The sequence below is a fragment of the Beta vulgaris genome, chromosome 5 (genome assembly GCF_026745355.1).
Source record: "Beta vulgaris subsp. vulgaris cultivar EL10 chromosome 5, EL10.2, whole genome shotgun sequence".
NCBI classification, from domain to species: Eukaryota; Viridiplantae; Streptophyta; class Magnoliopsida; order Caryophyllales; family Amaranthaceae; genus Beta; species Beta vulgaris.
In genome coordinates this window covers 19,278,116-19,303,723 of record NC_079206.1, presented here as the reverse complement: position 1 = coordinate 19,303,723, position 25,608 = coordinate 19,278,116, and the positions used below count along the sequence as shown (strand labels likewise).

Below are 25,608 nucleotides of genomic sequence, written 5' to 3'. Positions count from 1 at the left end.
TGAAAATTGACTGTATATTTGTGTATTTTTGTCAATTGGATTTCATTAGGATTTCATTACGATTGTGTTGTGATTTGGGAATTAGATTAGGATGCCAAATTAACAAATGATTGTGTATTTATGTATTTTTGTCAATTGGATTTCATTACAGCTGTGCTCTGATTTAGGAGTCATATTAGGACGCGAAATTGACAAATGGTTGTGTATTTGTGTATTTTTGTCAATTGGATTTCATTACGATTTTGTTGTGATTCAGAATTAGATTAGGATGCGAAATTGACAAATGGTTGTGTCGTGAATTTCTGATTTAGAAATTATGTTACTAAGGTTATGAATTAGAATGTTTTAGAAATCATTTTTGAATGATGTATCATGTATTATGTGCTTGATTGTATTGTGTTGGTCTTTTCAATTGACTTATTTAATCTCATTCAAAGTATTAATTTAATTTTCATAATGAAAAGGAAAAAAACGAAGGATATTTCAAGTTTTTTTTGTAGGCGTATCCGAACCCGTACCCATAGCCGTCTCTGTGCAACCTAGTCGGTAGTGACCAACTATTCATAAATTCATGGATCCGTCACTGAGCTAGCATGATAAATTTTTGAAGAAACACCTCATATATCAGTGGTACATTGTAGGAAGCCCACTTACCTTCATCTTAGTTTCAAGAAGCTCAAATAGTTCAATTTATTGAGAAAAGATGAATTTCTCCAATTCCCTCTGTTTATTCCCCTCATCTAGGCCTCTTACATTCTAAGCAGCTATCATGTCCATTGCCATTATAGGAGGATCCACTCGTCTGGCAGAATTATCCCTTTTTTCCACTTCATTAGCATTTCGTTATTGTGTAACCATTGTTAATCATAGTAAAATTAACAAGATTAGAAGAAACCATCATCTTTGATACTATTCCTTTCTCACACATTTGATGACATGTTTTGCTAGCTCAGACTCTAACACCCAGCATAGTCTTTGAGTTCTGGATATATATATGGTATGCTTTCTCAAAACCTTTCAACTGTTCCAGAAATACAGACTCTTGATTACTCATATTCATAGGTCAATAAGAAAGATTTGCTTGATTTTATCAATTTCACACCATCCCATTAACAATAATCGTTAATTGATATAAAAATAAATTGAGCATTTGAAATTCACACATATATGAAATCATGTGCCTCCAAGTTTATTCACTTTGATGTCTTAATACAAATACATATATATACAATTAATTTTATAATACAATTACACACAAATCCAAGTTATAACTTTGTGTGGATAAATCCAAGTTATAACTTTGTGTGGATATATAAATCCAAGTGCTATGGCATTCGAACACATGGATCACCATGAAATTTAAACAAAAATTTTCAAGTTAACATGAACGTGGATCCAAGTTTATATAAACTACATATAAATATTAAAGTTAATAAGTTTATAAACAATTACATATAAATCCAAATTCACAGATAATTAATCACATATATAAATTTAAAAATTGATTTATTCAACTCGAGCATTGATCATGCTTCACCAACTTCAAATAACATAATTTGAGTATTAAAAAATGAATCAAAAATGAAATTTCAATTAATTTTTTCCCTAATTCATAATACTAAAAATATCAACAAGCACAACACCTTATTTAATTAAAATTACGTATAAAGGAAAGACAATAATGACTTGAGCATCATCTGTATACATACACAAAACTAAGCAAATATATCATAATTAAAGACCTATATTCATAATTAATTAATATATTTTCAAAGACGAGCTTACGCTAAGCACCATTAGTTCCAAAATTAACTAAAAGTAATATGAATGATTTCTTTTACAAAGTAGCTAGGACACGAAATGGAATTATGTCGATGGTGGTCACGGCGACGGTCTTGTCGAACTCATCCTATGTGTCACATAGTGTAAGCGTACTGGAATCCATCCTTGTGTTTGAAATGGGAGTGACCATGACCTAAAAGAGGTTCATGACGGAGGATAGTGGTAGCAGAGAGAGATATACAAATAACTTTTTCTTTTTTGATTTTTAATTTGTGTGAAATGAGAAGTGAGGGAAACTTTTACCTTTAGTAATCAATAATTTCACTTTAGCAGTTTATTTCCCTGAAAATCATTAGTTTAGTTAGTGGTTTATTAAGGGTAATCTCTAGTTTGATTAGTAGTTTTGCCTAAGACTATTTCTTTTAGAAAATCCACATTACACGTCTTATATGGGTAAAGTGGTCATGGATAATTGTTTTCTAAGATAACATAAATTTGGAATTTCTTTTAAATCTAGCATTATATTCTAGGGTTTTGAGTGGAGATATTTCAAGCAAATGCTAAGGAGGGAGAAGAAGCATGCAAAGAAGACCAGCAACCCAGGCGGGAAGAAGGTGGCCTAGGCGGGCAGCTCCCTTGACGGGTTCCATTCTGCTCGGGCGTGCGTTTCTTGGGGCAGGAACTTGCAGGTTGAATTCCCCGGGTGGGCAAGCATTTAACAGCGCGGGCGGTTTTCGGGCCCTGTTGGGCTAACCCAGTTTTTCGCACGTGTTTCACGATTTAAGTTTTAATCTTGGCCATTGGATTGCTTTTAGTCCTAGGAGTATAAATACCCTATTTTTTGGTTTTAGAAGGTTAGAGCACACATATTTCAAAGTTCAAACTTGAAGCCTCATTTTTTCTAGAGTTTTAGGAGAGAGAATGATTTTGTGAGAGAATGTATGTTCACCATTGATTGTCCATTGATTCCATAGTGCAAGTTTGTGTTTTTTCCTCGCGGAGCTCGAGTTTTCCACATGTTTTTTTTCTTGTTTTCTCTCTCTTTTGCATTACTAGGTTGTTGTTTTAATTTCATATTTCTTCTTGATTATTGTTGATTATTGCACAAACTAGTTAACACTTGTTTCTAAATCACAACAATTGGTATCAAGAGCTAAGGTTTTAACTTAGGGGAAAGTGATTTATTATTGTCTTGATAAACTAGGATTCGTGGTTGAAAAATCAAAGTTTGGATTTTTTGGTGTAGAAAAATGAAAATTTGAATTTTTGGGTGAACTTAATAATGGAAGAAAGGAAAGTGAGGATTGAGAGGTTTGATATAAAGATTTTGGATTTTGGGAAATGCAAATTGATGATCTTTTGTATCAAAAGACTCTTTACTTTCCTCTTGAGGGAAAGAGACCAAGCGGTATGCTTGAGGATGAGTGGAAAGTTCTTGAAAGGAAAGCACTTGGAGTTGTGAGATTGACATTAGCCTGAAGTGTGGCATTCAATGTCAAGGATGCGAAAACAACGACGGATTTGATGGAAACTTTGTCAAGTTTGTATGAGAAGCCGTCGGCTATCAACAAAGTATACTTTATGCGTCTTTTATTTGATATGGAGATGGTTGATGGTAGTTCGGCTGCCGAACACATCAATCAAATTACTTCGGTTTTGGGTCAATTGTCTTTGTTGGATATCAAATTTGAGGATAAAGTGAAGGCATTGATTTTGTTGTCTTCTTTGCCCTTGTCATGGGCAACCATGGTGACCGCCATTATCAACTCCTCCGACAAAGAGAAGTTGAAGTATGATGATGTGAGCAACTTTATTTTGAGTGAGAGCATGCGAAGAAGAGAGTCCGGTGAATCATTTAGTGGTACATATAGTAGTGAACGTAGGGGAGAAGGAATCAACCAAAGAGGAAAGCAAGTTATGGAAGATCAACGTCAAGGGGGGCATGGTAAACCGAATAGGGGATCTCATGTGGTGTGTTGGGGTTCTGGTGATGAAGGACACTTGGAAAGAGATTGTCAAAAGAGAGAAAATGGGAAAGGGAAGAAGAAGGTTCAAGAAAGTGATGAAGAAGAAGATACATCAACTAACTTGATTTTGGAGTAGGATCCCAATATTTTGATGGTAAGAATGGATGATCCGAAAGAGTTTGTTGGGTGCTCGGGATCATCGGTCTTGGATTCGGGTTCCTCTCATCATTCCTCACCATGCAAGGAGTTGTTTCAGAATTTAAAATCCGAAAAATTTGAAAAGGTCTATCTTGCGGATGGCAAGGTAGTGGAAGTCATGAGAAAAGCTGATAAGAGTGTGAAACTCACTTATGGTGGCTCATTGGAGTTGAAGAATGCCAAGTTCATCCCAAAGTGAATAAGAGCTTGATATCGGTGACCCAACTTGCTACATCGGGTCACAAGGTTGTGTTTGATGGTGCTTCTTGGAAGATTTTCAAGGGATCTATGATCATAGCTCGTGGGACAAGGAGTGGAACACTTTACACCATGAGGAGCACAAGTAAGGGGCCCGTAATTGGGATAAGAACTTCATGTAAAGTATTGTTTGGTCGGAAAACTATCTATAGTGGGCCAAGGAATGAGAACCGTGGTGAAGCGGTGTCCCTAGTGGCAAATTGTAAATAGCCCCGATTTCTAAACCGTCTTATTTAATGTTAATTATAATTATTAGCCAATATATTAAATACTCTTATTTTATTTGAGTTGAAAGATGAATATTATATTTACTAACAATATTTTATTGTTTTATTGATGTTGATATTATATATATATTATACACAGCAAGTAATATTTTAATGTGCGATTATGCACAAGCTAATATTTTGATGGCTTAACTATTCTATTATATTTTCGAAATCCTTTTGAGTAATTTGGAGTTTAATTAAATATTATTGTTTGCTATAAATATTATGATATTTAAAAATGATCTATGCAAGCTATATTGTAAGTTATAGAGTTAATTTATCTGAGTTTTAGTTAAGAGAGACTATTTGAATTATACGTTGTAAGATACTAAGCTATATCGATCTTTTATTTTCTCTCTATTCTCGTGTCCTATTCTTCATGGCCTTCATGGAGTAACCCATCTCCTCCTTCCTCCCTCTCTTTGTATCTTTATTCCCCTTTGCCACAGATTTGCTTGGGCAGCATCAATCTACAAATTGAGGTGTCACTGTTCACTCAATTAAACATCAAAATCCTAATTTCCCCAAAGAATCCCAAAAACCCCAAATTCCCTAAAAGAAATCCTACCCGTGAAACACTCCTCCCCGCTTCCCTTCTTTCCTGTGCTGCTACTTCAGGTTGCCGCCTTGCCTCTGCCAGAGTTCTTCCCCCCTTGGTGCTCGCTGGAGACTCAACGTTGATGGTGATGCTTTCTTCTCTCTCCTATGATCGTGTTGTAGGCCCTGTTCTTCTTGTCGTTTGCTCGCGGTGATGCACCAATGATTTGTCGGTGCTTTTTGTGCTGCCGCTGCTGTTCGGTGGTGCTCCGATCACCATCGTGCTCCGCTGTTTCAGCTTTTCTTGTCATTATACAATTCGACCCTCTGGTTCCCCTTTTACTCTTCCATCCTCTTTGTTGTTGTTACTCTTAGCGTGTTGCCATTGTCGTTGCCACCGTGTTGCTGCAGTGTTGGCCATGGTGTCGTTGCCACTGATATGCTCCCCTTATTGATCGGTACTTTTCATTTTATGTGTTGTGTACCTATTTCACCTGTGTATTAGTGTTATGTGTTGGTGGTGTTGTTCTTTTTAGTTTTGTTGTTGTTATTGTTGATGCGTTGTTGTTGTTGATGATATGTTGTTGTGGTGGTGGTGTTGTGCGAAGTTTGATGTCAATTTCAGATTAAGGATAGTGATGTTACATATAGTTAGATTATGAATTTGTAAATTGATTGGATTGGTTCTAATTAGTAGTTGTAGCTTTGTTAATGAAATTGCAGAGAATTAGATTCCTAAGCATAACTAAGTAGTGTCACAATAACAGTATAATCAAGAAATTGAATTATGGAGTTGGAGCATTAGTTGGAAAACAGTGATTATTCTTAGAAGGTTGTTGTTATAAAATTGAACATGTTAGTTTAGTTGACTCTTAATCACGGCGTTTTTATGAGACTTATGAGATTTCTGAGTTTGGTTGAATAAGTTAGTATGACTAATTGATGTTGAGGAATTGATATTGAGACAACTTTAAGAATATAAAATGTACGCATGGGATTGGAATTAGTTCAGTATGTCACTGAATCAGAAATGTTAGTGTAGCAATGAAGGAGATTAGTTTCTTTATGACTCAGTGGTAATGGTTCTTGGGTGTTATCATTGTTGTTATTGTAATGATTGTTAGTCTTTAAAGATAAGTTAATTATCAAACACAGTAATGTAGGAATGCGATCAAATTTCTAGTTTTGTTTCCTTCTTAGATTCCTGGAAGCTGGCTATACGTTATTAATGGTGGTTTACTTAGTTTTGAAAGATGAAATATATAGTATAAAATGTGAACTAGAACTATAAGTTGTTGATTCGAGAAAGTTTATATTATCGTGATGTGTGAATTAATTTGGTAGATATATGATGATGGTTTATTTATAACTAGAATGGTTTTCTGCTATTGGTTCAGTAAAGCTATAAGAAGATGTATAATTGTTTTAGTGTAAGCGGAATTGTTGGATGGAGATAAGGGGAAAAATTATTTCACCAGACATTAAAAGTGAAATTACTTAATTAATTTCCTCACATGAAGTTAGAAAAAGGATTAAATAATTATTATTGATAACATAAAGAGCATTTGAGATAGATTAAGTAATTATGAGCTGGACTATTAAGGCCTTGTTTAGAAAGGGATTTGAGTTTAATACTTATAAGTGGATTAATATAATTAATAAAGTTAAATTGTACGATTAGGGTTCATTAAAGTGAGTGAGTAATAAGTTTTAATAGGTAAGTAAGCCTTAGTTATTTGATTGAGTGATTTACTAATTAGAAACGAGGTACAATCGCACGTAACCTTGTTTTATTGGATGTAGATGGCGTATTTGTCATGTGGTTCGTGGTTCAATTCATAAGTTAACTTGTTGCCATATTATCTATTATAAACTGAATTGTTGAAAATGAAAGTGATTAAAGAACTCATCATTTACAGTGAAAGAACGACAAAGGTTATAAGGAGCCAATGAGGATCCATTCTGGTGTCTGCTAGTCCCCCTCAGAGATCATGGACACATGACAAAAGGCTTAGGGCTTTTCTGGTGGTCGACCCTAAGGACCTTAATAATGACTCTCTGGTGGAGTGTGTAAGGGGAAATCCTTTAGTAGGGTATTATGAAATCGTCTTGAAAGTATTAACTCTGGTGGGTTGCTTCAAGGGGTGTATATATACTAAAGACAATGGTAGGCCTTATATATGGTGGGAAGACGTTCCCCGATAAACGATGTGTTTGGAATCTGGTGTTACTACCTTCACATTGTTTCCTTACCTGTCGGCAAATAATTGTGTTAAATAAATGGAAAGTTTATGAATAGAGTAAATGAATTATTAGAAAGGAATAAAGATTGTTTCGCGAGGAACCGTGAGGTCTCCAAGGGTATAGGATGACAACTTTAAAGCATGCGATGCTATTATGACTGTTCTGTAAAGAACTGTAAAGCCTCCAAGAACATTGGATGACAAGTATAAAGTATGTTCGCTGTAAAGATTATTTCGTGAGGAACCGTGAAGTCATCAAGTGTATTGGTTGTCGAGTTTAAAGCATGTGTAGTTGTTGCTGTTGTTTTTGATAATGTTATTGTTATTGTAACTCTGATTGAATCGTTTTCGAGTAAAGGAGCACCAAAGCATATTTTAAATATGTTTTATGGGTCAGAGTTGAGATTCCTGATGGGTTTACATTTTATTTTGTCTTTTCTGTGGCATGTCACTTGGTGGATGACAGTATCCCATTTATTACAGGTTTAAGAGTTGGAGTTTCTGACGTTGAAGGTTTTGGATTACTAGTATAAATAGTGGTATTAACTTGTATTTCGAAGTGAGGTCACTCAATTTTGTAATAGTCATTAATTAGTTGTTTTCCTTTTTTGTATTTAAGAGGCGTTAATGCGCTTGACTCTCTCTTGGTGTTGCTCCGCCAAATTAAAGCGCAGAGGTTGTTGGATATATGGATTGGGAATATTTATTTAATTGTAGTTGTGAACAAGTTTAACTTATTTCCCGCTTTAGAGTTATTCTATTATCAAAGAAAATTTTGTCGGATTTCCCGGAGGAATTTAGTAGAAATAGAGTTTGATAATAAGGCGTTGTCGTAATAGTTAATTCAATTTTTAATTAGAGTCGTGATTTCGGTTTCCATATTCTTTGATATAGTTGACTGAATGTGATGCTAACAGTTGGTTAGCTCCACCAGTTTTTTAAATTTCGGTGTAGATTAATCTTTTGTATTATGGCCGGGAATGACTTTCTGTTACAAATGATATCAGAACATGGTTGCTCTTTGGTACGCTATGATCTTCATATCGTGGTGTAAAGGTCGAAAATAGGTATAATGGATCAGATAAAATTTAGGTATAAACGAATCAAGCCGTTGAGAGTGTTTGCGCTTGCTTGTGTATTCTATGTTTCAATTTATGTGAACTTATATATTTGAGTGATTTCATTTATCAGACTAGCGTAGCGGAAACATAATTGGTCCATAGCCCTCGTATTTTTTAGGATCAATTGACTTAAACGCTCAATGAGGAAAATTTACTTCTCTTTGTTCTGATTTAATTTTACGATTTACCATTGATATCAAAATCCTGTATTCGTATGGCGTAGCCTGAATTCATAGTTGTTTATTTCGTACGAGTATTCTTTCATGGATGGTGCGATTCACATGTTTTCATGATCTTTAGATGTCAAACTGTGTTGTGTTCCATATGGTGCATTGTAATTGCATTTGACTTTTATTTAGTAGATTGAAATGTGAATTTCATGGCACTTTTATAGTTTGGATAGTTTAAAAGAATTTCAAATGTGATATATACAAATGAGATTATTATTGGAATCTATTGCCAACAAGTTTGCCCTTTTTTCTTTTTTGCTCTTTGATTTCGCGAGTCAAGTTGAATTAGAGATACAAAAGATGAAGGTAGAATGGAGGCTAAATGCTTAATGTCTTAGGAGTTTGAGATTTCTGTTTGATTGAAATGAATTTGACACACAAGTATAAATATCCTATTTTCTGGTTTTAGAAGGTTGTAGCACACATATCTCAAAGTTCAAACTTGGAGCCTCATCTTTTCTAGGGTTTTAGGAGAGAGAGTGAGTTTTTGAGAGATTGTATGTTCATTATTGATTTTCCATTGATTCCATAGTGCAATATTTCTTTTCTTTTTTTTGGTTTGGGGGGGGGGGGGGTTTCTCCCGGAGCTGGGGTTTTTTTGTGTTAATCTTGGCGTGTTCTTTATTGTTTCTCTCTCGTGACGTTACTTGGTTGTTGTTTCAATTTCATATTTCTTCTTAACTATTGTTGATTATTGCAGAAACTAGTTAACACTTATTTCTAAATCACTATATATCTAGGTAATAAATTCAATGTATGATTCTCCTATAGATGTTGTTGAGTCATCTAACTTCACTTATGGTTGGACTATTACCATATCAAGAAGTTGGTTCTGAAGCTTATATATTAGTAATTTGGATGAAGAATCTTATATTGTTGTTTTATATTATCCTTTACGTAAATGTTATTATCATTGTAAATGTCGTATGACGATTTAATAGTGATGATTATTCTATTCCCTTTGAAATATTAATCTCCTATAGTCATTTACAATTAAAAACGAGGAGTGTAAAGTATACAAAATGGAAACTGAAGGACTCCATACCTCAAATTTTAGAGGTGTACATGAAGAAATTACTTCCAAATAAATAATTACAATATGAGAACCATAAAGCATAATAGAGTTACACTCGCTATTTCGTCGGTAGGAATTATTTTTTTTTCTTTAAATTAAAATTAATTCATTGATTTAAAGTCATACGACATCTACAATAGAAGTCAAAATTAAACAAATACATATCAACATTAAATAAATACAATTTTATTATGACAAAACCACGACCATTGAGTAGATCTAACGTTTCTGAAAACCCTCATCTTTCACGTCGTTGTCCAATGCAACCTTTTTTTTTGGCAAATGAAGATATATATATTACCAAAAGAAAGGTGATTACAAAAGCTAATCACACTAGCTAGCATAGCCACATAATAAAACAGCAACCAACCAGACTAAACAATCATCCTACTTCTGTCCTCCTCAGTACACCTAATAGCTATTTTAAATAAAACATCTCTTGCAACCATAGCTGTTGACTGAAGCTGCTGATTGAAGACTTGGTTATTCCTTTGCCTCCAAACTGCATAAAAACTTTCTGTTACTGCCATTATAAACAGCTTCCCATTCTTCTGCCTTGCTTTCCTTTTAGTTGTTTCCAGAATACTATGAAAGCTGCAGTTCCCACTTGAAATCCTCAGCTGATTACACACCCCTTGCCACACCTCCTTTGCATAATCACACATGAAAAAAAGATGTTGTACTGATTCATCTTCTCTCCTGCACATACTGCATATAGTATTACAGTTTATGCCCCAAGTGCTTAGCCTGTTAGTAGTAGCCAACCTATTCTGCAAACCAAGCCATAAAATAAATTTACTTTTTGGAGCAGCTTGGTTGTTGCAAATTACTCTTCTCCAGTGAACCCTATCAAACTCACCTACCAGAAGCTTATAAGTTTTCTTAATAGAAAACTTATCTGTAGAACACACAGCTTGCCATCCACCTATATTCTGCAACCACTCCCTAGTTCCAATGATTTTCTTCATAATCCAAGACCACTGCGTGCCAATTCTCACAGTGTCATATGAAGATCTCTTAATGTAATAAGAGTGAACCCATTTAACCCAAAGCTTGTCTGTTTTGAAGGCAATTGCCCATAACAACTTGAGCATTGCAGCTTTGTTCCAAACCTCCATGTTTATGATGTTCCACCCCCCAGCAGTCTTAGGCTTCTGCAACATATCCCAAGCAATTGGAGCCTTCTTAGAATCACCAGTTTTCCCTGTCCATAGGAATCTTCTGCACACACTCACAACAGCTCTAATAATCTTTTTAGACAGAGGGAAAATATGTGCCCAGTAGTTTTGCATACTACTCAGCACTGTCTTCACAAGTTGCATCCTCCCTGCATAAGACAAGAGTTGTGCCATCCATGTTTGAGCTCTTTGGGTGATCTTTTCCACCAAGGGCTTGCTTTCAGCATATGTTAACTTTTTAGAAGATAATGGAACCCCAAGGTACTTGAATGGGAGCTCCCTCATTGACATGTGTACAATTCCCAGCAGCTCTTGAATTTCCTCTGTATTCACTCCACTCACAAACAGATTACTCTTCTCAATGCTAGCAGCAAGTCCAGAAGCTTCAGAAAACTTGGAAAATGCCTTGAACATCAGAGCCACTAAGCTTACATCAGCACTACAAAACATTAATAAATCATCCGCAAACATAAGGTGAGTAAGCTTAAGTTTCTCACACGTAGGATGATAGTTAAAGTTGGGATCCTTGTGCAAATCTTCCAAACACCTACTAAGGTATTTCATGCTCAAAGCAAAAAGGAAAGGGGAGAGGGGGTTCCCTTGCCTTAAACCTTTTTTTGCTCTAAAAGGCCTTGATGGTATACCATTTATAAGGATAGAATAGGATACAGATGTCACACATTCCATAATCCATCCAATGAACTGCCCAGGAAAGCCTAACTCCTGCATCAACTTTTCAAGATAGTCCCATTCTACAGAGTCATAAGCTTTCTTGATGTCAATTTTCATGCAACATCTAGGAGACATATGAGCCCTAGAGTAGCCTTTTATTAACTCTGTAGCTAATAGGATGTTATCAGCAATATGCCTCCCAGGAATAAACCCAGATTGAGCTTCACTAACAACTTCACCTATCACAGCTTGTAATCTATTGGTTAAGATTTTTGACACAATTTTATACAATACTGAGCAACAAGCAATAGGCCTGAAGTCTTTCACTTTGCAAGCATTAGCCACCTTAGGAATTAAAGTAACAGTAGTAGAATTCATGGGAGAATGCATAAAAGTCCTATTGAAGAATTCCTGCACAGCCTCACATACATCATGTTTTATTGTACTCCAGCTTTTTTTTGAAAAAAACAGCATTCATACCATCTAATCCTGGAGCTTTATCATCACCAATTCCTTTCAGAGCATTTTCAATTTCCTCTGTAGTTATCTCCCTGATCAAAGAAGCCCCTGCCTGCATAGATAGCCCTTTTCCCTGCCTAACAACATTGATGTCAATACCAGGAAGCCTACTAGCCCTGGTGCCAAGCAACAACTTATAGAATTTCAGGATCTCCTCATTAATCCCTTGTGTATCAGTGATAGAGTTCCCAGAGTCATCAATGAGCATCTGGATTCTATTCTTTGTATGTCTAGCTTTGGTAGCTGTAAAGAAGAATTTAGTATTGGCATCCCCTAGCTTCAGCCAGTTAATCCTGGATTTCTGCCTCAGTATTTTGTCTTCTATCTGAGACCAGTGCCTTAATTCATGAATGAGGTCCTTCTCTTTCATCTGAGCATCAATATTCACCTCAAAGTAAACCTGTCTATGAATGTTCTCCAAACGACTCCTCACCTCCTTCACCTTCTCATGAGCTTTCCCATATTGATGCTTGTGAAGTTGCTTCAATCTAATCTTAACCTCCTTTATTTTATTCCACACATTCTGTAGTTTATGATTCCCTCCTACAGAAATCCAAGCCTCCTTTACCACCTTCTGAAAGTCAACATGATCTGCTATCACATTTAGGAACCTGAAAGGTCTTCCCCCCTCTCTACATTCAGCATCCAAATCAAAAAGCAAGGGAGAGTGAGCTGAAACTCCAGGAGCAAGATAATTCACAAACACCTCAGCATAGCACCCTAGCCACACTTGATTAACAAATGCCTTATCAATTCTACTCACAATTCTATCATCCCCAATGCTACTATTTGACCAAGAATAGAACAAACCTGCACTTCTAGCTTCAATTAAACTTGTGTTCAGCAGGAACTCCTCAAAATCAACTGTCTCTGCCTCAGTAACCAAGGCTCCATTCTTTCTATCATCAGAATGGTTAACAGCATTGAAATCCCCAATTACCATTATAGGAATCTGCCCTGTAACATGACTTTGGACATCATTCCATAATGCTCTTCTATCTACAATAGAATGTAGCCCATAAACCACAATCAGGTTGAAATTATGTCTCCCACTATTCACATTATAGACCATGAATTGCTCATGAACATGAAGCATTTGCATATGAACTGTATTATGCTGCCATCCAATCCATATTCTCCCCGTAGGAGAGTGACTATAGTTACAGAACCATGACCAATCTCTCCCAAACTTCCCCTGAACTTTGTTCACATTATGACATCTAACCCTTGTTTCTAAAAGACTACAAACATTCACCTTATTAGCAGATAAAAAAGATTTAACTTCTTTTATCTTGAAGGGATCATTAATCCCTCTAACATTCCATGAAGTGCATATCATCATGACAAATAAGGGTTTGGTCCCTTAGCACCCCTAGCTCCAGCTGAGATTCCAGTATCTGGTAGTTCATAGTTCACTGCTGCCCTAGCATGCTGAAAGGCCACCTGTTTCCCTTTATCCTTAGATTTCCTGGTGACAATTTTCCATGCTCCTTCCTCCCCTGGATCCTGTCTCTGTGTATGAGCAATATGTGTATTTAATGGAGTCACATTGTCATGAGCAGTTACTGACAATGTATTTTCAGCTACCCTAGTATCTTCCTTTGCATCATTTACCACTGGAGGCCTCACATTAGTTTCAAACTCCCCAGGTTCCTTCTGTTGCACAGTAGTTTTCTCCACCCATCTCTGTGTTACCTTCTTATTCCCCATACTATTACCAGCCTTTCTCTCACAAGAATGCCCCACCTTCTGGCATTTTTGACAGAATTGAGGTAGCCAGTCATACACAATCCTTTGCTTAAAGGTGATTCCCTCAGCATCAGCAATAGTAATTTCCTTAGGCACCTCACCTGTAACATCCATTTCAACCAGTATACGAGCAAATGATATCCTCAATTACTTTGTAGTACACTCATCAGCATAGATAGGTACCCCAACAATACTACCTATTCTACTCAGCGATTGTGGGCTCCAACAGTTAAGAGGAAGATTAGGCAGTTTAATCCAAATGGGGATAACTCTTAACACTTCATTATGAAAGTTAAAGTTTGCTGTCCATTGCTTCACAATCATGGCTTTACCAAAAAACAAGTGTGGTCCAGAGTAGAGTATTGCATCCCTATCCTCCCTTGCTTCCAGTTTAATCACATAATACCCTTCATCATGTTTAAACACTTTGAACTCATTTTTAGGAGCCCATTGCGTTTTACAATAATTAGTTATGGCCATTAAGCTAGGGGATTGACCAATAACATATACAATCAAAGCATTTGCCCATTGTTCACTCATATTCTCAATATCTTTCTTCTCCAGTTGAGCTACAGACTCCCCATTTACTACCATTGGTGCAATAAAGCTAAGGTTGATACCTTTATCGGATATTTTACTCTGTGTGAAGCCCTTCCATGTGTTTTGAGCTTCATCAACTAAGGAAACATTGACCTCTGGCTCATCAACTATCGGAATCGGATTTTCCGGCACCCCAACCTCCACATCTTCATTCCTGGTTACTGTTCCATTGCCATCCGTATATTCTGCCCCAACAACTTGCTTTTGAGAACTTGACGCAGCTTTCTCATGACTTCCTGCTCCCGTTGCCAGCTCACTAGCACCGGAGATCTTCTTTTTCCGGCCCATTTAACCACCGGGCGCACAATAGCGAGTCACCTTATCATACTCCTTGGGAGGGTTTCTTGGGAGGAAAGGTTTAACTTTTTGATATTTTTTAATTTGTCTAATGCAACCTTCTGCAAGGGGGTCTGTCGATATTTTGTAGTTTTGAAAAAAGAATCGGATTCAATTAATTCAAGTGATTGTAAACGAAGTCTTGACATTTGTTGCAACTCTGTACAAATTTTGATCAACAAATCAACCTCTTGAATTACACAAAAACCCAAAAATAAAGTCTCCAAACTCTTACATGAAAAGAGATAAAATTCAATATAAGGGTAGATGTAACCCAATATATGGGTAGAAAAACTCTCAATTAAAAAGAGACCGAAATTTATTAGAAAAATAAACATAAAAAATAGTAAGAAAAAGAGAGAAAGGGCTTACCATCACCTAAAAAGATAACGGTAGGCGGTAGCCCCTAAATTGAAAATTAGGGTTTTGTGGGAGAGGAGAGAAGAGAGAAAGAGGAGGCTGATATAAAAGCAAGTTAGACTTACCAGTGGGAATTTAAAAAGAAAAAAAAGGAAGAATGGTCAATGTTCTTTCTGATTATGTTCTTTCTAATATTTCGCCATAATAGAGTTACACTTGCCGCCACCTCAAATTTCAATATTCAAGTCACTATGTTCGGTTATAGTCTAAACTGTTGTTGATTTTGCTTTCTCCTCTCTTTTTGTAGTTCTAATTGAGGTAGACCGTAGACCTTTATGCATTAATTACTTTCACATTAGTAAGATTTTGCATGGTCAATGTTCTTTCTAATATTCGAGTTTGTTTCAGAAAATGACAGATGACATTGACCAAGACAATTTCAAAACATGAGCTAGGCTGATAAAAAAAATACATCACATGTAAATATTTGATTATTACTATAACGACCCATTTGATTAGTACGTTATTAAATGTTGGTAATGATAATAGTTTTTAGTGCAAATTTGTAAAGATATTTCTATGTCAATATCCATGATAATGCTAGTTTATCCCAAAAAATCTATTTTATTCATAAAATTTATTACCATCCATTATCACTTGGGAAGTTGGTATTGGAATGGTAATGAATATTCATGAAGGAAGCACACATATTTTGACATCAAATTTCATTGCCATAAATAATAACATTAGAATGTCTTTACAAATTACACTAAAAAATATTACTATTACCACAATTTAATATCACTAACCAAACATGTCGTTAAGTACTAACAACAATTACGATTTACGTGTGTCAATTATCCGACATTTAGTCATCAACTCCCTATTAATGAAATAGGGAAGTGCATATCATCTCTGAAATTTTCATCTCACCAATATACTATACTATTACTACTACCTCCACAACCAACTAACTATAGGGGTGACTAAGGTCATATGTAAGGTGAGCAACTACACATATAGCTCTCGAAATAGAAACACCCGATTATGTTAGTTGTTCGCCCAAAGTATAAAAAAAAAAATCTTATTACAAATTGTTCATTTCTAATTTATCGAGTGTAATAATATTGGATATAGATTGAAAGAGTTCAATTCTAACTAGTGATTTTTTTGTCTCTTCCTATTCTAAAAAAAATCATTAAAAGACTCTCCCATCTATTTCTATTCACCAAAAATTTTCAATCCTTATAATTTAATTTACCTTAACCTATGGTAAAATGTGACCAACACGATAACTCGAACTTAACCTAATCCGAAATAAGCGAGTTAGGGTTGAAATTTTTGACTCATTCAAGTAAATAGGTTGACATGATCAACCCATTTAATTGAAAGGGTTAGGTTCGATTTGATATTTCTGAGCCAGAAGTGACCTACATTGACCTTATTAGTTTATACGTACATATAGAAAGTTTCCGAAAAAAATATATTGATAAATCTAAAATTTGATTAAATGAAAGTAAATGTCACTATATATGTCATTATTCTTAAAAACTCTAAATATGCATACTAACAATAGTTAACTTGCTTATTTAGCTTTTTCTAAAAATAAGTATTTTTTAATATAGTAATGATGACTAAATGGGTTAAACGGGTAACCCGTTTATTAAATAGGTCGGGTAAGGGCTGCGTTTTTCAGCTTGTTTATTAAATGGGTTAGGTTTGGGTTAAAAGATTATTGACCTATTTATAATTGACACGAACACGGATCTAACCCAACCCGACCTAATTGTCACCCTTAAGCATAGGGCCCTAAATTATATGAGACGACCCTCACTAGCTATGTGTAGTTTATGCTTTTAATCTATCATGTGTTGCCACTTACAAATCAATTTATTATCACTACCCAATATTTTTAATTACCTGTATAAACCTTTAAAATAGGATATGATTTTTATTAACGTCCTTATAGTACTCTGGAGAGCACCTAAAACTAAGTGTTTTCTTTTACATTTTCTGCACATTTTATACTTGTGCATTTTATATTTTGTTCATTTGAACAAAGTATGTTACATGTTTTCTTGTACATTGTCTGCACATTTTATACTTGTGCATTTTATATTTTGTTCATTTGAACAAAGTATGTTACAAATGTGCAAAAGAAACGTGCTTGAAAGCACACAATTCTTTGTGCTCTAGTTAGTGCCTAAAAATTTGCAGATTCTTATGGAGTTATATATAAAGGAATGTGATCCCTTGCCTTTTCTCCATTAGCTCAGTAACATAATATACAAAGTGTACAACGTAGATTATGGCTACAAGTTAGGCTACAAACTAGGAAGTAAATAAGACTATCCTAGAATAAGATAATATATAATATTTTCTAAATATTTACATTATCTATCATACTCCCGCAGTCGATACGGGAGGTGGACGAACGCTGAGACTGTCCCTAAAATCTTCAAATAGCACCTGGGGCAGACCTTTGGTGAAAATATCCGCAATCTGATAGCGGGATGGAACATGAAGGGCACGAACCTGACCACGCGTCACTTTTTCACGAACAAAAAGAATGTCCATTTCAATGTGCTTGGTGCGTTGGTGTTGTACAGGATTGCCAGACAGATAAATAGCGCTCACATTATCGCAATAAACCAAAGTAGCTTTACGAACCGGGCAATGGAGCTCTAAAAGGAGATTACGAATCCAGCAGGATTCCGAAACAACATTAGCAACCCCCCGATATTCAGCTTCGGCACTAGAGCGAGATAGAGTAAGTTGCCGCTTTGAGGACCAGGAAATCAAGTTATCTCCCAAAAACATACAATACCCTGATGTGGATCGGCGGGTGTCCGGACACCCACCCCAGTCAGCATTTGTATAAGACACCAAATCAGTGATGGAAGAGGGGTAAAGATGTAAACCATGATCAAGAGTACCCTGTAGATACCGAATAATGCGCTTGAGAGCAAGCATGTGCACATCAGTGGGAGCATGCATATGAAGACAAATCTGCTGAACTGCATAAGTGATATTGAACTGCATAAGAGATATTGAGACTACTGAACTGCATAAGAGATATGAAGACATCAGTGGGAGCATGCACATCAGTGGGAGCATGCATCTATCGATTTACGGGGTAAAGGAGATTTTGAGACTATAGTATGTAGGCTAAAGAGGCGTTTGGGTTTAAAAAACCCACGCTGACTTCTAGTGACCATGCGAAGAGGGGGATTGGGTTGTTGGACTGGATGAGATGAATCGGTGATGGGAGGGTGAGCTGGCTGGGCAGGAGGAGAGACACGCGGCCTAGCAGGAATAGGTGAAGACACGGGTGAGGAATGGGGAGCAAGCTGGACCAGCGTGGGAGACAGCCCAGCACTGGGGACAGAACGTGGGCCAGGAGTGGAACGAGGCCCAGCAGAGTGCCGGGTGTCCAGGGGAGAGGTGCTGGTGGGCCGTGGGTGAGCTGGGGAGCCACGGGTGAGATGGTGGACCACATAGGGGGATGGACCATCATCTAAAAAATCATAGGAGGAGTTTGTGGATGTGTGAAGAGTGGAAAAAAGGGAATTTTGTCTCATCAAACAACACATGACGACAAATAATGATTTGTTTAGAGGAGAAATCAAAACATTTGTAGCCACAATGTTTAGAGGGATATGTAACACCCCCAAATTACTCACTTTTAAATAAATAATTTAATAAATAATATTTGAGTAATTTAGGAGTATTACCGCCACGTGACTAACACGCTTTCGGCAACCAACTAGTAACTAACAAAATAACTTGCAGCGGAAGACTTTGACCAAAAATAATAATACTTCTTTATTAATAAAAGTAAATATTGTCCCAAAACTCAATATAAACAAAACACCCTAATCTGGGTGAAGATCCCATTCCTAGTATGCTCCCATGCACATCCAAAATTCACCTGCAAATCTGCTTACCAAAAAGGTAAATAGGGCAAAGCCAAATAGGAAAAAGGAAATACGCGTCAGTATAAAACTGAGTATGAAATGTACTAGATAAGTAACACATTTGTTAGTTCATAACAATTTTTCATTTTGAAAACTCCATCACCAATAATTCAAAAATAACTCTTTAAGAATAAACTAGTTTCAAACACTTAATAATAATTCAAGAATAACATTTTAAGAACAAACTCTTTCCAAACTTGAATAATAATTCAAGAATAACCTTTTAAGAAAAACTCTTTCTAAACACTTGAATAATAATTCAAGAATAACCTTTTAAGAACAAACTCTTTCCAAACAACTTGGATTAAAAATAATCTGAAAACAATTCCTCTTCTTATCTCCCCTTCTATTTTGCTAAGTGTGCACGCCCCGCAAGCTAGTCATCCCATCAGGAGCTATATCAAGGGGTAACTATAATTGCCAACAAGTGGACTTTGAATCTCTTGATATTAATCAAGCGGAAATAATAAATATGACTTGTAAGTCATGAGTAAACCTCCTTCCTCATAAACAACTTTTTGAACATTCAAAGTTCATAAAAACCAATCAACCTTTCCTTGTAAAAATAATTTAATTTTCCAAAAAGGATAACAAAACTTCTATATAAAATGATTGATAAAATCATTCATTCTTTTCACTTTCAAGAGTGAATAATAAAACATTGTAACCATTTTAAATCAAATTTCTAAACCAATCCAACCAATAAAATCAATAAACAACTTTATCATATAAACCACATTTTAAAAGATCTAGCTACATAACGTACCTTGATCTTGCAAAAACTAATACTAGTATCTTCACTTATTCTTATACTTGAGCTTTCTCATACCAACCAACAAGCAATCTACCACATGAACTTAATCATGAATTTAAACATGAATGATCTATCATGAGCATAATATTTTTGAGTAAGAAATATGAAAATATTTTTCTTAAACAAAGAAAATTGAAACTTGAATAAGAAATATAAAACTAGAATACATAGGAAGAGAAAGAAGAACTTTGAAGTAAGAAATTATAGATTCTTCAAAGTTTTTGTGTGGAAAAGATGGCTAAAGGTGTGGGTATTTATAGGAGTAGAATAGATAGTACTTAATTTTCAAAATTAAAGAGTTTGTAACCTTCACCATAAATTAGGAGATTAAACCAAGATTTGTAACCTTCATCATAAATTTGGAAAACAAAACTCCCCCATTTACTTCACAATCCCGTAAAAATAATGGCCTAAAAATTTTTTTTATTTTTTTTTTTTTTTTTTTGGTTTTTGAATAATTTTTACTAGGATTTAAACCAAAAGTTTAACAAATCCAATTTTGGGCCATATTCTCCAAAATAATTTAAAACCAATAATATACTAAAATATCCTTTGCTTAAAATATTTATTTTAGAAAATAAATATAAAATAATATTTATTTATTTAAATAAATACTAAAAATACGGGGTATTACAGTCTACCCCCCTTAAAAGAAGTTTCGACCTCGAAACTTAAGGCAAAAAGTCATAATCACTTTCCAAAAACGGATTAAAATTCAAAATCGTAGTTTCTGACTCAAATGCTCAGACAAAAAGTCATAATCACTTTCCAAAAACGAATCAAAATTCAAAATCGTAGTTTCTGACTCAAATGCTCATGTGTAAAATGCATATAATGACTCAAAAATATGCTAAAATGCATAACTATAGTAAAAGCGCGAAACTCTATCGCATTCTACCCCCCTTAAAAGGAGTTACGACCCCGTAACTCGACAACTAACCTCGGAAAACAACGTCGGATATTTCTTGCGCATATCCGCTTCAGCTTCCTATGTTGCTTCCTCAGTCTGATGGTTTGACCATAATACTTTGACTAATCTTACATCCTTAAGTCTGAGTACTTCTAACTTTACTATCAAGGATTCTTACGGTTTTTCTGTAAGTCAAACTATCATCTAATTCAATGGCCTCAGGTTGCAGCACATGAGACACTTCGAAATATACTTCCTTAACTAGATATATGGAAAACATCATGACTCGACTTAAATCATTTGGCAAATCAACTTATATGCCACTTTTTCGAACTTCTTTAACACCTCATATGGCCCGATATACTTTGGACTTAACTTTCGCTTCTTCCCAAATCGCATCACCCCTTTCATTGGAGATATTTTCAACAATACCTTCTCCCCAACCTGAAACTCTTCATCCTTTCGCTTCAAATCAGCATAACTCTTAAAACCTTGATCTTTTCTTGAATCACTTTCACCTCTTTCGCCGTCTCTTTGAGGAATTCGGCTCCAAGCACCACAGTTTCACTAATTACATTCCAGCAGACTGGACGTCTACACTTCCGACCATATAAAGCCTCAAACAGAGCCATACCAATATACTTGCATGATGACTGTTTGTTATAGGAAAATTCTATCAATCCAAGAAATCCTCCCACGAACCCTGATACTCCATAACACTAGATCGCAACATATTTTTTTTAAGTCTGGATTGTTCGTTCCGTTTGTCCATCTGTAGCCAGATGAAAAGCTTTACTCAATAATAAATTAGTTCCCAAAGCCTTCAACAAACTCTAGCAAAATTTGATAAGAACCGAGAATCACGATAAAAACAATGTCCTTAGGCACACCATGATACTTCACCACCCATTTCACATATGCTTTAGCCAATTGATCCATTGACCAAGTATTCTTCATAGGAATGAAAGTTGCGGATTAGCTAAACGATCTACCACTACCAAAATTGTATCATTTTCAGCCTTATTCTTGGTAATGCAGACACAAAATCCATTGATATAGAATTCCCATTTCCATCTCGGAATATCCAGGGCTGAACCTTCCTTTGCGATCTCTTGTGCTCAAACTTGACCTTTTAGCATGTGAGACACTTAGCCACGAACTCTGCTACCTCTCGCTTAATGTTTGGCCACCAAAACTTTGCTTCATGCCTTATACAACTTATCACCACCTGGGTGTACTGAATAAGGTGAGCTATGAGCTTCTTCCATTAATTTCCGCTTCAACTCATCTCTATTATTTGGTATACACCACCTTCCTTTGAACCGAATACTTCCATCATCGGCTATTTGGAAATTCGATACCTGACTATCCTGGATCTTCTCTCGAATCTTTTCTAACTTTTCATCCTTTGATTGACCTTCCCTAATCTCATCATAGATTGAGGGTTGAATCGACAAAGAACCCAATAATTCTTCAACACCTCCTTCTTCTATTACTTCCAATGACATTTTCTAGAAACTCGACACATAACTGACTTGGCAACACTATTGCATTAACTGAATGACTCGACTTTCGATTTATGCGTCAGCAACAACATTAGCTTTCCCTTCATGATACTGGATCTCTAATCATTATACTTGATCAACTCCAACCACCTCCTCTGCCTCATGTTCAACTCCTTCTGAGTGAGAATATACTTTAAGCTCTTATGATCCGTGTACAACTTACACGTTGTCCCATACAAGTAGTTCGCTATAACTTCAAAGCAAACACTATTACAACTAATTCAAGATCATAGGTTGGATAATTCACCTAATATGGTTTTAACTGCCTAAAAGCATAAGCAATGACCTTCCGGTTCTGCATCAATACACACCCTAACGAAAATTTCGAAGCATCACTATAAACATCATACTGCTGACTTTCATCAGGTAGAGCCAAAATAGGTGTTGGTCAACCTTTCCTTCAACGCCAAAGAAAAAATTCCTCACACTCTGGATTCTAACAAACTTACATTCTTTCTTCATCAGGCTAGTCATTGGTCTCGAGATATTCAGAAATCCTTTACAAATCTTCGATAGTAACCAGCTAACCAAGGAAACTCCTTATATCAACTATCTTTGGTTGGCCACTCGCGCACCGCTTGAATCTTAGCGGATCCACTGAAACTCCTTCCTTTGAGATAACATGTCCTAAAAATGCAACCTTATCCAACCAAAAACTCACACTTAGGAGCTTGGCGTACAACTTATGCTCTCTTAGGGTGGACAAAACTTCCCTCAAATGCAGCTCATGACTTCCTATCCTTCCAATATATCGAAATATCATCTATAAACACAACCACATATTTATCAAGTGTGGCGTGAAAATCCTATGCATCAAATCCGTGAACACTTGCAGGTGCTTATGTCAGACCAAACGGCATCACTTTGTACTCATAATGACCATAACGCGTCCTAAATGCAGTCTTGAAATATCACCCTCAGCAATCCTCAATTGATGATAACCTGACCTCAAATCTATATTCGAAAAAAAATCCCCGCTCCTTTCAACTGATCAAATAAATCATCTATTCTCGGAAGTGGATACTTATTCTTGATCGTCACATTGTTCAACTCCCGATAATCAATGCACAACCTCAAACTACCATCCTTCTTTTTCACAACAATACAGGTGCCCCAAGGAGACGAACTAGGTTTATATACCCTTTTTCCAATAACTCCTCCAACTGAACTTTTAACTCTTTCATCTCAGCTGGAGCCATTCTATAGGAGCCTTTAAATAGGTCGGTTCCTGCATCAAGTCTACGTGAACTCAAGATCCCTAACCGGTGGCACCTGGTATCTCTTCAGGAAACACATCAGGAAACTCAGATACGAGGGATCTCCCTATTCTCATCTTCCTTTTTAATCCTCTAAACTCCACATAAGAATAACGGACACCCCTTTTGCACATATAATTGAATTCTAGTGGCAGACACTATGTTCATTCCATTTCTCATTCCCAAGCTTCCTATAAGTCACCCTTTCTTTCTTAGGGACCGACTAAGGACACCTTCTGGGCCTCACAATCAATCTGAGCCTTGAATCTTCCCAACCAATCCATCCCCAAAACCACATCGAGGTCTGAAAATCAAACTCAACTAAGTCGGATGGAAAGTTCACCCCTACTATCACTAAAGGTACTTGACTATGCAACCTCGTACAATTAAACATCTCTCCTGATGGCAATGCAATTTCTAATGAAATAGACATTGGACTGCTTAACTGGAGCTTTTCTACTAAAGTGCTAGAAATAAATGAATGAGATGCTCCTGAATCAAATAACACTTTGACAGACAAGGAATTAATGAAAAAGGTTCCAACTACTACCTCAGAAACATTCTGAGCCTCACGGCGGTTCATGATGAAAACTCTGCCTTTAGACTGATTCTCATCCCTGGTTTAACACCAGCATTGGAAGAAGCTAACTTCTGTTGATCATTCTGAGAGGCCTTACTACTCGGGTAAGGTTTGACTGCAGGTTCTCCCCCAGCTTTTATAAAGCACTCATACTTCCGGTGTACCAATTTCTGACAATAATGGCATGTCACCAAGTTGCCTTGACAATCCTTTCCAGGGTACTTCTTATCACACCTTTTGCAGAAAAAAAAGTTCTCTCAACTTTCTTCCCATTACCTTGGTTCTCATTAGGCTTTCGACTAGGTACCTATTTTTTCTCAGTTTGGTTAAATCCCATTGGCTTAGGCTTCTTATCTCCATTTGTTGGTTCCCATTGTTGTTATACTTCCTCTTTTCCCTAGAGGAAGTCCCTTCAAGCTCTCTTCCTTTAATCCCATATAAGTGAGCAGCTATACCATAAATTTCATCAAGAGTCTCAAAAATTACTCCTCCCAACTTAAGGGTTAACCCTTGCTCAAACCTTTGGGCCTTCAAAGTCTCAGATGGTACTATCTCAGGTGCAAACCTCATTAACTCTAAAAATTTGCTATAACAGACATAGTCCCCATCCTCTAATTGGTGAACTCCATAGCCTTTTGCTTCCTTAAGTACGGAGGATAAAATTTAGTCCTCAAGGCCTCTTTAAACTCGTTCCACCTAAAGTCTGGATCCTCTAAAAGATCATCTTTCCTTTGTTTCCACCATAGGTCTGTCTCATCTCTCAAATAATAAACAACATTATTAACTCTAAGGTTTTCAGGGCACACTATGCATCAAAAGCTTATCAAATTTAGTATCTAGTTTTCTAAGCTAGTAGGGCCTTTTTCCCATGGTAAGCGAGGTTTGAGTTGTTACCCTCTTAAAGACCTCACAAAATTTTCACTCTACTGATTTTCTTGATTATCTATCACCTGAATGACGTTTACAGCTACCTTTGCTAGCTTACTAACCATAGAACTTATACTTCTTCTCCTTCTTTCTGCCATTCTACTAGATATAAGGGTGTTTGAGGATAAATCTCAACTAACATTCATATAATAGTTGTGTAACTACCAAAAAATTAATAAATAACCATGCGGTATAACTAGTTCAAAACATAGCAATCACATATTTCATATATCACGGCCAAATATGAAGCCTTATTTATAACAACTACTAGAATATTTGAGCATATCAAAATATTCTTAAGACAACTAGAACGTTTCATGACCAAAACAAAACTATATATGTCTACGATTTGAAAACTTTAAACTCTGGTATGTAGTCTGTCTAAATAACATTCTCCAACTCATCAATGGCCATATAATCAGACTGGCCTGAGTATTTTCGAAAGGTAAAAAAAATACACATAGTACTACTATTTGCTCGCCAAT

The 25,608-nt window shown here is 36.0% G+C and overlaps 1 protein-coding gene across 1 annotated transcript; it reads right to left on the bottom strand.

Moving 5' to 3' along the window:
* Positions 1 to 11,960: 11,960 nt before the first annotated feature.
* Positions 11,961 to 13,388, bottom strand: LOC125497845 (uncharacterized). The gene has a single exon (XM_048645545.1). It carries the CDS (start codon positions 13,386 to 13,388, stop codon positions 11,961 to 11,963), a length of 1,428 nt encoding a protein of 475 aa, XP_048501502.1.
* Between the last annotated feature and the right edge of the window lie 12,220 nt (positions 13,389 to 25,608).